Source organism: Mobula birostris, chromosome 4 (genome assembly GCF_030028105.1).
Source record: "Mobula birostris isolate sMobBir1 chromosome 4, sMobBir1.hap1, whole genome shotgun sequence".
Taxonomy (NCBI): domain Eukaryota; kingdom Metazoa; phylum Chordata; class Chondrichthyes; order Myliobatiformes; family Myliobatidae; genus Mobula; species Mobula birostris.
The window spans coordinates 70,466,704-70,482,140 of record NC_092373.1 but is presented as its reverse complement, the minus strand read 5'-3'; the positions used below and the strand labels follow the sequence as shown (position 1 = coordinate 70,482,140).

The 15,437-nt window shown below is 38.3% G+C and overlaps 1 protein-coding gene across 1 annotated transcript in view; it reads right to left on the bottom strand.

Annotated features, from left to right (window-relative positions):
- Positions 1 to 15,437, bottom strand: part of clstn2a (calsyntenin 2a) — a 578,564-nt gene that overhangs the window by 115,014 nt on the left and 448,113 nt on the right. The window contains exons 4-7 of the mRNA XM_072254628.1: positions 7,961 to 8,156; positions 4,942 to 5,150; positions 2,982 to 3,131; positions 449 to 634 (exon numbers count right to left, since the gene is read on the bottom strand). Of these exons, the coding sequence (XP_072110729.1) occupies positions 449 to 634; positions 2,982 to 3,131; positions 4,942 to 5,150; positions 7,961 to 8,156 (741 nt within the window). The remainder of the gene's footprint in view (positions 1 to 448; positions 635 to 2,981; positions 3,132 to 4,941; positions 5,151 to 7,960; positions 8,157 to 15,437) is intronic.

Here is a 15,437-nt window from a genome sequence, read left to right as displayed (position 1 = left end):
TAAGAAAAAAAAGCTTCTTTCAACAATAGAGGAATATGGTTGATAAGAGTTGTGCAGTTCTTCTTTTGATAACTGTAGTTTCGACTGTGAATGACTTGAATTCCACTTAACCAGGGGCATTAAAGAAACATGAAAATGTCTGCCCATGAACCTAGAATTTTTAAGGCAGGAAAATTATATCACACAGTGCCACTGTACATCACAATCAACGTCGACTGTTTACTTTTTTCCATAGATGCTGCCTGGCCTGCTGAGTTTCTCCAGCATTCTGTGTGTACTGCTGGGATTTTCAGCATCTGCAGATTTTCTCTCATCTGTATATCACAATGTGGTGCCCAGCTGGTGTTCTGCTGATTAGCATGTAACAAATTTAAGAACAGGGCTGGGGATGAAGCAAGAAAGGAATGCAGACATCTCTGGTCAACATTGTACTTAATTTGTCACATACCACATAATTTTTGTAAGGATTTCTCAGAATATGTGTCACGATCACATCCCTTTCCAATATGGCTGGTCTGAAGTTCTATTGTGGTCTGCACAGATGATACGGGTTCACCACAGGTCTCCAGGTGGATGCTGGGAAGCAATACTTTACTGCCAGAGCCAGACTTGTATTCAACACGTTTATTCCAGCCTGTCAAAAAGAAAATAACTTGAGTTTTTTTGCATTTTAATAAATCTACCAAAATAATGCTACCCTTATGTAAAATTAATCCAAGTGATTTGTGAACATATATCATAAAATAATGCAGCAAGGCCACAAGTTATTTAACCAAACTTGTTCACAGTGACTGGTGGGCATTGTACTGTATTAATTCATTCACCTAACACTTGGCCCCTATGCCAAAGCAATTCAAGAGCTTATTGAAACTCCCCTTAAATACTGTCAGTGACCCAGTTTCAACCACTCTCCCAGGCAGTGCGTTCCATGCAGTTACTGCTGTCTGGGTGAAGAAGATCGCCCTCATATCAATCACCTTTACCTTAAACTTACGTCGTTCAGTTTTATCTGCCTTTTATACTGGGAAAAGTGTCACGCAGTCTACCCTAATTCTTTTATATCCCTTCTTAACCTCCTCCACTCTAGGGAGAACAGACATAACTTCTCCACTGGACTGCTTCTTGGTCAGACTCTAGGGTCTGACCAAGGTTTTATAAAGTTGGAACATAATTGACTTGCTTCTGTACACAATACCCTGATTAATGAAAGCCAGAATCTCATATGCCTTCCTAACCAAGTTAATTATCCATACTGCCACTATCCAGGATCTATCGACTTGTACTCTAAAGTTTCTCTGTTCCACGATATTCCCCAAGATTTTATCATTTATGGTGCATATCTCTAGCCTCATTAGTGCTCCCAAAATGTATCACTTCATACTCATCTGCATTAAAATGAAATACTGCAATATCATTAATACTTGAAGTCAAACAGTTATAGTCATTTTTAAACGGTAATTGTAAAGCTATTCTGGAAAAAATAGGGCTCCAACTCATTCTCATATAAAATTAAAAATAAATTCTAAAAACTTAAGTTCTAATTTCCTTTGAAAAATAACATCTTATTCATTTTAATGAGCAGACACTTGCTTTGCAATAAGGCCTTAAAGGCATTCTGGTTAAGATTTCTCTGGGACCGTGCATATGAGAATTTCAGAATAACACACACAAATTACTGGAGGAACTCAGCAGGTCAGGCAGCATCTATGGAGAGGAATAAAAGGTTGACATTTCAGTCCAAGAGACTTTGTTATGACCCTTCACCACATGAGAAAACTATTCACTCGTATGTTTTAGTATGGGTCTGTTGCTTTGATCAATAATCTGTAAATGAACTATTTATGTTCAAAATTGAGTGGATGTAAACAAGCCCAACTTCCCAATGAGAAGAAACTCAAATGATTTTATTGAAACATTTCAAGTGTTTCCAAATAGTCATGCCAAATTCTTCTTCACGTATTCATCCTTTTATCTCCTTCAGCCATAATGAAGGGGACCTTTGAGGATAATGGATTTGATTAGGTAATCAATTTTCCTCAAATTATAGCATTCCATATGATGCAAAATTTTTATTATGCATTTGTAATATAAAGAATAAAATACAAGAATAAAGTGAAAATTATGTAGTTTAATAGCCTCAGAGAGAGATCCTCAGAGAACTTTCTGTCCAGTGCTTAATCCACAGTAGTACTTAATCCCATATGCAGTCTATTTGCAATAGAAAGCAATACAATTAAACACTGAAACATTGATTTACAGTCTATATTTTACTTGTCTGTTTATTACACTATAAATGCCAATAATTGATAAATTAGGAAGAAAGTACCATAGGTGAATAATTCATTGTAGGATTCTAGTCTTGCTGACTGTCTCCACAAATAAAAAACATGACGAGACACACTCCAATTAATAATGAAGTAACTGAAAATAAATCCTGTCAGACCATTCTATAATATAAACATAAATTATAATTTCAATTAACAAACATTCATGACTATCTCTCAACCAGTATTTTTACCATCCGAGTAATTCATTCTCTATTGGTCTTTACCCGATAACAGAAAATTCCTTTGTCTTTTCTGTCGCACTCATTCTCTGCAACTTGAAATATGTGGTTTTTATGTTTTGCTGGCTCTAATGAAAGGTCTTTGAAGACCATTGTTAATTATTTGTTCCTCCACAGACACTGTCTGTGTAATTTGTAGACCCTTCTATTTTTATTTCAGATGTCCAGCAAATGCAATTTCTTGCATAGTGTTTATTTTTTTCTTAATAGTTGTGGTCAATTTCAATAAGAATTGTGCTAATGAGCAGTTCATTGCCCAAAATAATGTTAACTCAGTTGACAGTGCCTCAAAAACATGATTATAGCGTCTGGCAGAAATAGATTTCCCTTTATTTTGAGTCACATTTCTGTCCACTAGTACTTTTCTTCATTTGAATGCAGTGTGAGTAATGGCAAAGCACATTAGAAGTCTTACCTTGCCAGCCAGGCTTGCAAACTGGCTTAATTTCAATGTGGACTAATACATCTTCTGATGCTTCCTTTTGGCCACAATCATATGCTGTTACCATGAACTTGTATTGGTGTTCATTGTCATAGCTCAATTTCTCTGTGTTCCTAATAATACCTGGTAAAAACAATGGAATTATTGTTTGTACGATAGAATAAATATTGACAGTTCATCATTTTTTTCAAATATAATTGTTACTTTATGTTACAATTTAAAATTCCGAACATATTATTTTAAGTCAGGAAAGAAATTGTTGCCAATAAATCAGTGAACCAATAGTTCCCTTGTTGTGTTTGTTACCTCATATTTACAAAATACTAGTTGAGAAACTCATCATAAATTTGCAAATAACCTGCATACCAGATGTGTTAAATTTAATTTGTGAGAAAACTAGTCTCTCGTGAATCTAGGATTTAACTGAAAGTGCGATGTTCTCTCACACTTGATTGCACGTACCCCCATCCTAAACGCCATCAAAAAAAAACATGGCACTTACATAGAAGATTCTGATAGCACATCCCAAACGCTGGTGCTCAACCACTGGATACTAGGCACCTGGACACTTCTACCCAAGAGTACAAAGGAGGTTTATGGCAATGTTTGTCAGGCCTCGGGGGACGAAGGTTGAGCAGTTTGGGACTGTAATCATCAGAGCAGAGGGGAATGAAGGGTGATCTGAAAGAGCTGGATAAAATTGTGATGGGCATAGATAGGGGGGATACGCTCAGAATTTTTCCCAGGGTTGCAGAATCAAGAAGTAGATGGCATATGTTTAAGGTGAGGAGAGAGAGAGCTTTAATGGGAAACTGGGGCGGGTGGGGGGGGGGAACTTTTCACCCAGATCATGGTCGGTACATAAAGTAAGCTGCAAGAGGAAGTGGTTGAGGCAGGTACGTTAACTGCATTTAACAGGCATTTGAACAAGTACATGGGTAAGAAATATCTGGAGGGACAGGGGTTAAATGAGTGACAGTGGATTAGCTCATTTGGGAACCTTGTCTGGCATGGACCAATCAGGCAAAGGATGGGTTTCCATGCAGTATGGCTCAATGCCTCTATGAAACAAAATCAAATTTTTATTGAACTGGGAAATATATTTTCAATATATACTCATCACTGGATGTCAACTCTGTAACTCTCTGACAGAACTGTGGGAAGATTCAAGAAGACACCCATTAACACATGTATGGGGGCTGGATTTGACTGCAACTCCCTCAACTCATTAAGACTTTTTTTTAATCTGCAACTTTTCCAATATGTGATATTTTTACCTTCATCTTGAAGATGTTTAATCAATGACGTTCCTCCTTCCATCTCGGCAATATGCCTGCTACTGCTGTGTTCTTTTTTATCTGTTTACACCTGATTTCTTGACTTCCCCAGTTTTTTTGGAAAACAAGCCCTGTTCTAAATGTTTAAAACATTGGCAATATTTTAAGAATGTAATTTGTCCTAGTAACAAACTCCAAACTTTGCCTCCCCCCCTTCCAAGAATAAAACCTTTCATTAATCATCTTTGCCAATTTTCTGATCTATGCTTCTGCAGCCTCATTTATTCTGTGACCTTTAACTGTGATCTCAACTCTATTGTGTGTCATCATATCATGTACTTTTTTGGAATTTTATATGTAGTAGATCAATCCAATCTCCTTCATTAAACCACAGTATTACTTTATTAAAAAAACACTATCATTAGTTAGGTGCGATTTGTAAATCTTTGCTGCCCTTCTCTCATCAACCACAACATGTCTAATTGACTACTAGTTCTGTCCTTTATTATTGTTTCTAGGCCTTCCACCATTTACTGTGGGATGCTGAGGTGGAGCAAAAACCGTAATATGAACGTTTGAGTAAAGATGATAAATATTATTTAAATCATTTTTAAATTAATGCTAAATTAACCCAATTTCATTCTGTTTGAACTCACCATTTCTATCAACTGCAAAGGGTACATCAGGTGTAACAATTTCATAATTACAAATCTGGCTGTACTGAGGAGAGCAATCTTCATCCACTGCTTCCACCTGCAGTATGTTATCGTACAGCTTCCCTTCTGTGATCACACCTTTGTACACAGTCTCTTTGAACATTGGTGCATATTCATTGACATCATTCACCTGAATGTGTACCACTGCCCTGGAAAAAGATGGCATCAAATTTAGTGCTCTGTAAATAAGCAATGTTCCAACTAACACAAATATTATTATGATGCTTCTATTACATCTGTCATTTTCATTCATTCATTCATGGCTTGGCTTCGCAAATGAAGATTTAAGAAGGGGGCTGCCCACGTCTGCTGCAGGCTCGCTGGTGGCTGACGAGGCCAATACGGGACAGGCAAACCCAGCCACGGCGGCTGCAAGAGAAATTCTGTTCTGGGTTTGGTGCTGCTGTGTCACAGTTCTTCCTCCTTCTCCTTTTGACCTCAATGCCAGCCCTGCGTGCGTTCCTGAAGGAGGAGACAGACCGGTGAATGGTGTGTAACTAGGCCTCGTGATCGGAGGCTAGATTAGGTGGTCAATGTGACAGGCACCGAGGGATTTCTTCAGAGAGTCCTTGTACCTCTTCTTCGGTGCCCCTCTGTCACGGTGACCAGCGGAGAGTTCACCATACAGCACAATCTTGGGCAGGCGATGATCCTCCATCCTGGAGATGTGCCCTGCCCAGCACAGCTGCGTCTTCAACAGCATGGCCTTGATGCTGGTGACCTCCGCCTGTTCAAGGACCTCGATGTTGGTGACGAAGTCGCTCCAGTGGATGGTAAGGATGGTGCGGAGGCAGTGCTGGTGGAAATGCTCAAGGAGTCATAGGTGGAGAGGTAGGTGACCCATGGTTTGGAGCCATACAGGAGAGTGGTCAGTACAATGGCTCTGTACACGCTGATCTTTGTGCCTTTCTTCAAATGCTTGTTGTTCCAGACTCTTTTGTACAGCCTGCCGAATGCGCTGTTTGCCTTTGCCAGTCTGTTGTCAAACTCTTTGTCAATCTTGGCATCTGACAAGATGGTGCACCCCAGGTAGCCGAACTGGTAGACTGTCTTCAGCTCTGCCTCACCGATGGTGATGCAGGGAGGGTGGTAATCTTCCTGAGGTGCGGGCTGATGGAGAACTTCTGTCTTCTTCAAGCCGGCTTCCAGTCTGAAGAGCTCAGCAGCCTCTGCGAGGCAGGATGTTATACGCTGCAGGGCTGTCTCTGTGTGGGCAACAAGGGCAGCATCGTCAGCGAAGAGTAGCTCTTGGATGAGTTGCTCCGATGTCTTGGCGTGGGACTTGTAGTCACCTCAGGTTCAACAGGCTGCCATCGGTGCGGTATCGTTGGATGTAGACACCGTCGTCGTTATCAAGGTCTTCTGTGGCCCTTTCGAGCATCATGCTGATGAAGATGGTGAAGAGAGTCGGCACGAGATGCAGCCTTGCTTTACTCCATTGCCTGTTGGGAAGGGCTCTGAGAGGTCACTGTGGTGTCTGACTTGGCCACGCTGATCTTCATGTAGCTGGATGACCATGCTGAGGAACTTTGGGGGGCATTCCAGTCATTCCATGATTTGCCACAGACCTTCCCTGCTCACGGTGTCGAACGCTTTAGTGAGGTGGACAAACGTCACGTATGTACATTTAAAATAAATGCACATATATAATTGACAAGCATTTTCCAAAAAGCAATTGAGAAAATTCAAAATGTTTATGGAATATTTGTTTCCAAACAATTACAAGGAAACAGCGTCTTAAGGGGCTAGAATAACTCAACAAACAAAAATACTATTTGCTTTGATCTGCTCTGGTGAGATCATTAAGCATTTTAGAGCAAAGCTTTTAGAGGAAGTGGAGTTGGAATATTCTACAGAGCAGATAATTCTCTTCGTAACTGTTTATATTTAAGTATTCCAATTTGCTTTTACACTTTCACTAACTGCCATCAATGAAATCAGCAGATTCTAAGCAGAATGGAGAAACCGGCAAATGAAGATTGAATGAGCATTTCAAGCTTTTTTTTCCAGATTGTGAAAAAAGTTTATGGTAGCTATCAATTAATGATGCCATGGGCTCAAAGAATTATCCACATCCATCAGCGGAACAGCTACAAATGACTATCGATCTATCTTAACATTTTCATGTTATGTGGTGCTTGTTGGAAATAGCTGCTGGACCTGGCTCTACACAGTTAAGAAATGGATGAAACTGAAACCGTTGAAACCACTGCACAGGCTATTCACCATTTGTGGAGGAACAAGTAAATTAAACATTAACTTTGCAGTGATTACTCTGCAGCATCTACGCATATATTAGCTCTCTCAAAATAGTAGGTTCAATCATTCCTCCACAGCAAAACGTCACTGAAGTTCTATGCATCAGGATGTACATTAAAGAGGGAAAAGCCCTGCCTTATTTTTGTTCACAAGACGCATTGATTTTCCATTTAATATTTTTATGGATGCAGATTGTTTTCAGTCGATAGATTCAAAGCTCCTGACTTCAAGTGAATCTGTGTTCCAAAGTCTGAAATTTTAATTACTGTGTACTATTCAACGTGTTTCTAAACTAGGGGATTCCCAACCTTTTTTATGCCATGGATCCCCACCATTAAATGAGCGGTCTATGAACCCCAGGTTGGGAAATCCTGTTCGAAACTAAATGTTGACACAAAGCACTCTACGTTGATGTCCTTGAACAGTGCTGATCATTGTTATTTAACCAACGGATGTAAAATGTGTTGCTAATTTAACATTGCCTATTTGGCACAGTCACTTAACTTTAATTTCAGAACATCACTTGAGATAGATAAAATTTGGCATTGATATAAAGTATGAAATACGTCACTGGAAGATTGCAATGTTTAAGTAAAAATAGGCTACATTTCCAGGCCATTTCCTATCAGTATATTCTGTGCCTCAATTCGGTCTCACAAGTAGCAACTGAGCCCAACTATATCAGGGGCAGGTTACTCACTTGTGTGATTTTTTCCAGTAAGTTCCACTAGGCCTGGCTCCACAGTCATATGCTTGAATGATGAATGTGTATTCTTTCTGAAGCTCACAGTTGATTGGACTTCTTGCCCGCAGCAAACCTTCCCCAGATGTTTTGTTTAACACCACAGCTTCGAAAGGCACATCCTGACTGTGAATCTTGAAAGCACAAATCTCGCCTAGAACAAAAAAATTATACATCAATTTGTAAACCACATATAATATACATAAAAACAAAAAAAGAGTACCTTCACCAGAAATGAAAATTAGCAGCTCAAACATGATTTAGAGTAATGGCCACTTGGTCGTATTTCAGTCAATTGCTTTCAAACAGGTGAAGAACAAGTGATAGCCTACCTAAAATGCTGCCTGACCTGCTACGTTCCACCAGCATTTTGTGTGTGCTGCTTGAATTTCCAGCATCAGCAGATTTCCTCGTGATAGCCTATCTAAGCTTCTTTTGATAAGATCCTAATGACGACTGATGATCATTTCATAAGAACATAACATTTTTACACAATTTCCCAAAGCAATTCTCAAATTTCTCTCCATCTCCTACCCCCAGTACAAATCCAATAGCTTTGTAAATACGCTGATTTCAATTAAACATGGTTCAGGTACAAAAATAAATTACAACGAATCTGGAATTCTGCCTTGAATGTAGTCTAGTTTGTTCAGTGGTTATGTGTGGTACTTTGACCTTATAAGCGTTGTTTCTGAAAATTGCTCACACAGGATACTCTTGAGATACACAGATGTGTTTGCTCTTCACCTGAAATGTGATTGGATCTTTATCCCATTTATCTCAATGTGCCTCTTGGAGATGCTTGTTATTGTCTAGGCTGAACTCTTTTTGTTCTCTCAGCACAAAGAGAATATGAAGATTAGTCAAACTGACTGCAATGACAGCTTCATTTTTCATTTAACATTACAGCTGAAGTTTGCTGTTCTCATCTCCATCGCATACCACTGTTACAGAAACTGTAAGAAATGAAGAACTCATGCAGTTCAAGAAAACCCTGCACATTCTGCTTTATGTTCAAGCAAAAATTGTTTAAAATGTTAAAATAGCATCAGGATATTATATGTAAAGAGTGCCAAAGATGTCATTTATTACATTTTATTTACCAACAGAATTAATGCCCACATCTGGATACACCATATATCACATGAGGTAGGTGACTGATGCACCAACTTGTGACATTAGCCCAAATAACCAAACTTTTACTACATGTTTATCATTAGTAAGAGTAGCCTGCTTCACTAACAACCTCTTTATGTGAAGAGTTCAAATACAATCCTTGCTAGCTGCGGAATCAATCTATTTTGTTTCCTTCCCAATTCTGATGAAGGATCTTCAATTTGAAACATTAACTCCGATTCTTCTTCTACAAATGCTGCCCAAACTGTTGAATGGTTCAAAAATTTTCTGTTTTTATTTCAGATTCCCAGCCTCTACGGCATTTTATTTGTCTAAAGTGTCGAAGGTTCATTTTATTGTCAATGTATACATGTACAAGTCTGATGTTTGTCTTCAACAAAAAGCCATGAAATACAGAAAAACCATGGGTGTTGTTGAAAGAAAAGACATCACTCCCCCCATGCATGATAAAGAAAAATAAATAAAACTTGCAAACCCCAGAACCCCCACACATTCCTTCATACAAAAAACTAACAGATCCTCCACATGGAAAACAGCAGCTAGAACATCAAACCCAAACTTCTCCCTCACACAAAAGCTAACAGTCTACAGACCTGGACTCTCACTAAACAGCAGTGAGAATAACATCAAACCCCAATCCACCCTCACAAAAAAAGAACAGCGACAATAGCATCAAATCCCCAATCCCGTCTCTTGCGAAAAAGATAACAGATTGTCCACACAGAAAACACCAACAAGAACATCGGACCCCAAATCCCCAACCTCTTCCTTGCACAAAAGTAACATATCGCCCACCCGCCAATCAGCAATGAGAAAGGAAATACAAAAAACTGAAAGAGACCAATTTAAACTACTGTTCGATAATCACATAAATATCAGAATTTAGAAAACACCCTCCTGGCAGCATTGAGGACAGCAGCCGCACGAACTCAGTCCTTCCATGAAGAGTGACTGTCATGCTGGGTCTGAACACTACCACTTTAACTGAGGTCTGATTAGTCTTACAGCACACACAGACACTCTATTTTGAATCTTGACAAGATAGGATAGCCTTAAACTTAAAAAAATTCACTCACTTTTCTGGATGTGAGCTTTGCAAGAATTATTAACCATTCCAAATTCCCCTTGAGAAGGTGGTGGTGAGTACTTCTGATAAAGGTACTACAGGACAGTGTTGGAGAGAGTGTGCCAGGATAGTGCAAAACAGGGAAGGAAATCCACAGGAGGTGGCATTATTCCCATGTGCCTGCTACCCTTGCTTTTCATTGTTTGGAGGTTATGCACTTGGAAGTCGTTGTCAATCTAAACCAGATGAAAACCAGCAGTGCATTTTACAGACACTACGCAATGTAGTCACTGCCACCAGTGACAGAGAGAATGAATATTTATGATGGTACCATTCAGCTAGGTTTTGTAATATACAGTAACAGACTACAAAAAACTTAGAGTGGATCAAATCATAAGCATGTTTATTACTTGCAAGGGAAAGTCTATCTCCATACATTAAGTTATTGGTAGGTAACTTCAATCTTGCAGCTCAAAACAGATTTTTATACAGTCCAGTAATTCATCACCATTATGACTTTGAGGTCTTTCCATACCTTAATTGCATGTGTTTCTTATCTGCATCTGTTTTAAATAAGTTACATCTGTCTTTAATGAACCCATTTGTCTTTGAGTCTTCTCCACCCGCCCCCCCCATGGCAGCAGTGTCTTGTTTTTCTCTGCTGTCAAAACACACCCTGCCATTAAAAAAAACATATGCATGCAAACCAGCAGAGCACTTTGGGATCACACAGGTTCCATTTTGTCACATTATATTTTATAGAAGTTATAAATTCATCAAGACTTCATGGTTACAAATGTTTCTACAATACCTAATTGGAAGTAATTTAGTCACAGTAATCTGAAATATAGTCTTAAGCTGTAATGGTTTTGCTTCTGACATCCAATTCCTCACATCTTAAGTCGCTTGTTGTGACAGCTTAAAAACCCAGTCAAGTCATCCACATGATCAAATAAGGCATGGAATTCAGACATGGCAAAATTATCATCCAAAATCTTCATGATGTATTGGATGATGTCAAGGGCATGAGGATAGTGCAGTGGTTGTTCCTATCAATATTTGGACCGTACATATAGATGCCTCTACCATCAGTGGATTGGTGAGGGAAAGGTCAAGCAGTGGCCGCTGGGTGAATACTTGTTGATAAATTAGGATGGTGTCCTATAATCTTGTCAAGCAATAGCCTGATATAGTAGGAATCATTGAATTACACATTATAGACAAGGTATCAGACAGCTTCATTATAAACAACAAACAATCTGCTGGAGGAATTCAATGGGTTGAGCTGCATCTGTGGGAGGAAAGGAAATGTCAGTGTTTGAAATTGAAACTTTGTATCAGAAAAATCCATTACAAGGTCTGTTCCACTAATAGGACAGACTCATGAGATATGGTGGTGATACAAGCAGAATAGAGAAGAACAGGGAGTCCTTTGCATTAAGTTGAGACCCCATGAAGTCTCATAGTGTTGGATCAAATACTGGCAAAGAAATCTCCTTTTCATTATCACCTACCATCCACCTGTAGCTGATGAATCAGTGTTCCACCAGGGTAATATATCCCAGCAGGTTATCAAACACAATTTGACATAAAGAGAGAACAAATAAAGGGATTTAAGGAGGTAATTCCAGCAGCAAACTCCTTGTCAACTGAAGGTATCACCCTTGTTATAAATACAATTACATTTAAGAGTAGTCGAGGTGCTAGAAGTAGACTAAAGCAAATACTGCAGGTAGTTGTAATGAAAGAGAAAATTACATAGGAAAAAACTTGGAGAGCTCTCGAGGAATTTAAAATCAAGCCTTTCTGGGAACTGAAATTAGTTAATACACATCAGTAGGTATGGGTGAACTACATAAAGAATGGGAATTGGAAGGAATATATCGCTTCACTCCATAAAGTAAACAATGAACCAGAATTTTCAATCAGCAATCGACACTTGTAGTCTATTCCTGACTTTGTAGATCTTGTGAAACCAGTGAGGCAAAAGCCAGTTCTAAGATCAGCAGACTTACATTACAGGCTTCTCATTAATTCTCGCCAAGTGGTAGGTACAATCAACTTCAGCAACTGAACTGATGGAACAGGCATTGACAGTGAGTCAATGCCTGCAGCTGAGTTGCCTGTCAAACTTGCCTAAGCATTCTGCATGCTTCTGACATTCAAATCTTTATACAAAATATTCAAATTATTGAAATATTAAAAAATTAAAACATTTGAAAAGTTTCTGAAGCACTGAAAACATTTACTGTAAATAAACTAAAGTCTAATGTAAGTCAAAACTTAACTTTGGCACCCATTCCTCTGTTTTCAAATGAATGGAAAACATGTCCCTCCACTAGGTTTTAACTTGTTTCAAGTGTTTAAAGTAGTTTCCCCACTTAAGTTGACAGAGTATTACCATAACTGAATTACTCACCACCACTTTTCAACAAAACTGTTGGCTTTTCCCTGCAAAATATACACCAAATGAATGGACTTCAAGCCAAAATAGATTGTTTTGCTTATTGCTTTTTTTTAAAAGGTGTTGCCTATTATTGGGTTCACTGTCGGCAAAGCCCTCTAACTCCAAAGGAGATCTTAAGTCCTATCCAATATAGATATCTACAGGCACTCTCACTATAGGGAGCTTATACCTTATTAACCTACTCTTCAAAGTCTTCCCTGTTTAGTCCCTGCATTGAGGTGTAGCTGCCAATAGCCAATCCCTACCAAGAATGAGACAGTGCCAGCTAACAAAATAGTCTTAACACAGTTTATTTTATTTTTAAAGGTACACATTTGAACTTAAATAAAAACATTTAAAAGTCACAGAGGATTTCTGATATATAAAATATTTCCAACTTCATAAAGATTTATAAACTACAAAGAATTCCAAACACAGGTAAAAATCCTACAATCTAAAGGAATATATCAATGAGTTGCAGTTGAACAAGTTATCCATCACAGAAACTGAAGATAGATGAATGAATTCTAGTTCTTCTCTCTGTCAGCCTGTCGTTCTGCCATTCTCCTTGTCATTCTTCACAATTCCTAATGCTTTCTAATATTTATACTGATTTGCTGCTAGTTGACATTACTTGCAAGTGATGTCTTTCAGATAGCTTTGGTGGAACATAGTGATTCACACAGATGGTTTAAAAGCTTCTGGGATCAGCACCACAAAAAGGAATAATGTGAGGGTTGACCTTCCGAGTACACAAATGCCCCTGACCACGTTTGATGTGCAAAGTGACAGAATAAGTCTTTCTTGGAGCTGTTCTTGGTCTCTATCACAATGATGCAAATAACTTAGATATAATTGTCTGTTCTGATGTAGGCCAATGAACATTACCCCATTGTGTAATGTTTAGCACATGTAGACCAGACACCGCATGGTTGCTTCACTTTGTAAATCATATTGCTTATGGGCCAGCAGCCTGTGCTCTATAGACAGTGCTGTATGCAAAACTGTCCTTTTAACTTCAGACTGATTATTGCTTGCAATTTACATTAAGAACTGAAGACTGGTCCTTGTTTACAAGAAGAAGCTCAGCAAGGAATATTTGTTAAAAGTTTAACTTTGTCACAGACAAATCTGACCCTTTGGAAAAGCCATGGTTTTGAAAGCAAAGGCTAGCAATAGGCCTATTGGGCCCTGAAAAGTCAATATCCATCACATTAGAAACAACTGGAAATGATGAAATACGAAGAGAAGACATCATTTTCAACATTTTCACTGGGCTAAAAAATATATTTTTTGCAGGATACCATATTATTAGAGAAAAAAGAACCTTCAAGTTTCCTCAAAACTTAAGAACTGAAGTTATATCAGGGAATAGTTGGGTTAACTGATCTGATTTTCCTAATGATGGTGGGTTTTTAAATGGCATTGTTGAATTGCTGGGAGCATGGAAAGATCTAAAAAGCAACATGTAATGCAAGTTTCATTTGGGGAAACTTTGCACAGCATTTTAATGAAAGGGAGAAATATAATAAAGAGCTTCCCAATTCTTAGCCTTTGCATGTTCTCATCCATATTTTTGATTGTTTCAAATTAAGATTACAGCAATTACACCCAAAACATACTCAGCAATTGATCATATTCAGCAAGCTACAGTGTACTGCTAATTTTTATGAACTGCTGCAATCATGTTGATACAGTTTACCATTGTATTGGTACACAGTGACAACGTTCAGCAATTCTGCTGTTTCATAATCTTGTCAACCCACAGATGGGATAACTTAACTGAAAAATAATCCTAACGCTATTACTAGATGTAAGTCTTGATTATATTTTCTTTGCAGGGTTCCATTCCCTTAATGCTTCAGTGGCAAAAAGCCAAAATGGCATTCACAGAGTCTTAACCAGTGTGAATGTTTTGCAGTTTCGGAGTAGACACCTGTATAGGATAAAAGAATACTAGGGAAAAGGTTAAAGGCAGATTTAAGAGCTTGATTCCCTACACGATTGTTGCTTTAACAGTACTGGCCCCTTTTTCATAGATTGCCTTTGAGTTGTATTTTTGTCTAACACCAATACAACCATCCCCTTGCTTTTTAGTACCTCTGGGAGATGAAGAATTTCATTTGAATTCTCTCCTTGTACTTTGTACCTTAGCAACCTGATACCTAAGGAATATTAGACTAGGGAAACGTCTGTCAAATCCTGAGAGATTATACTATTTTGTTACTTGCCTTATTTACTTCAGTTTACTGGAGCTAGTGTCATGCATCTGCACTTAATTTCTTTTTAAAGACAATGACAATGAAACACATTAAACCAGCTGACTGCGAAGGGATCAGACAGTTGGAAATCTCATTAAATTATAATAATCAGAGCAGTCTCAAACTAAATGAAGTGTATCGCCAATGCAGCTTGATAAAATCCCATGGCTATCAATTAGAAGCCAACATCTGTGACTATCTGCGTGAAGATGATAAATGAAAAATCTATATGTACTGTATATATCTGTATGGAAAAGAGAAATGAAATAATATATTCCATTAGTTATTGTAGAAAGAGAATTGAATTTATATAACACCTCATAATATGTGAGGAGCTGAGGAGCATAACATAAAACAAATATATCAATTAGAGTAAATGTTTTTTGTAGACAAAGAAGACAGCTAGCATGCAAAGAGGATGATTTCACTGTCACTAAATATACAAAGGTTTTTTTGGTGTAGTTGGCTGAGAAGAGTGCCAGGCAGGATAGCAGATATTCAATTGTTGCAAAGAGCTAGCTATCT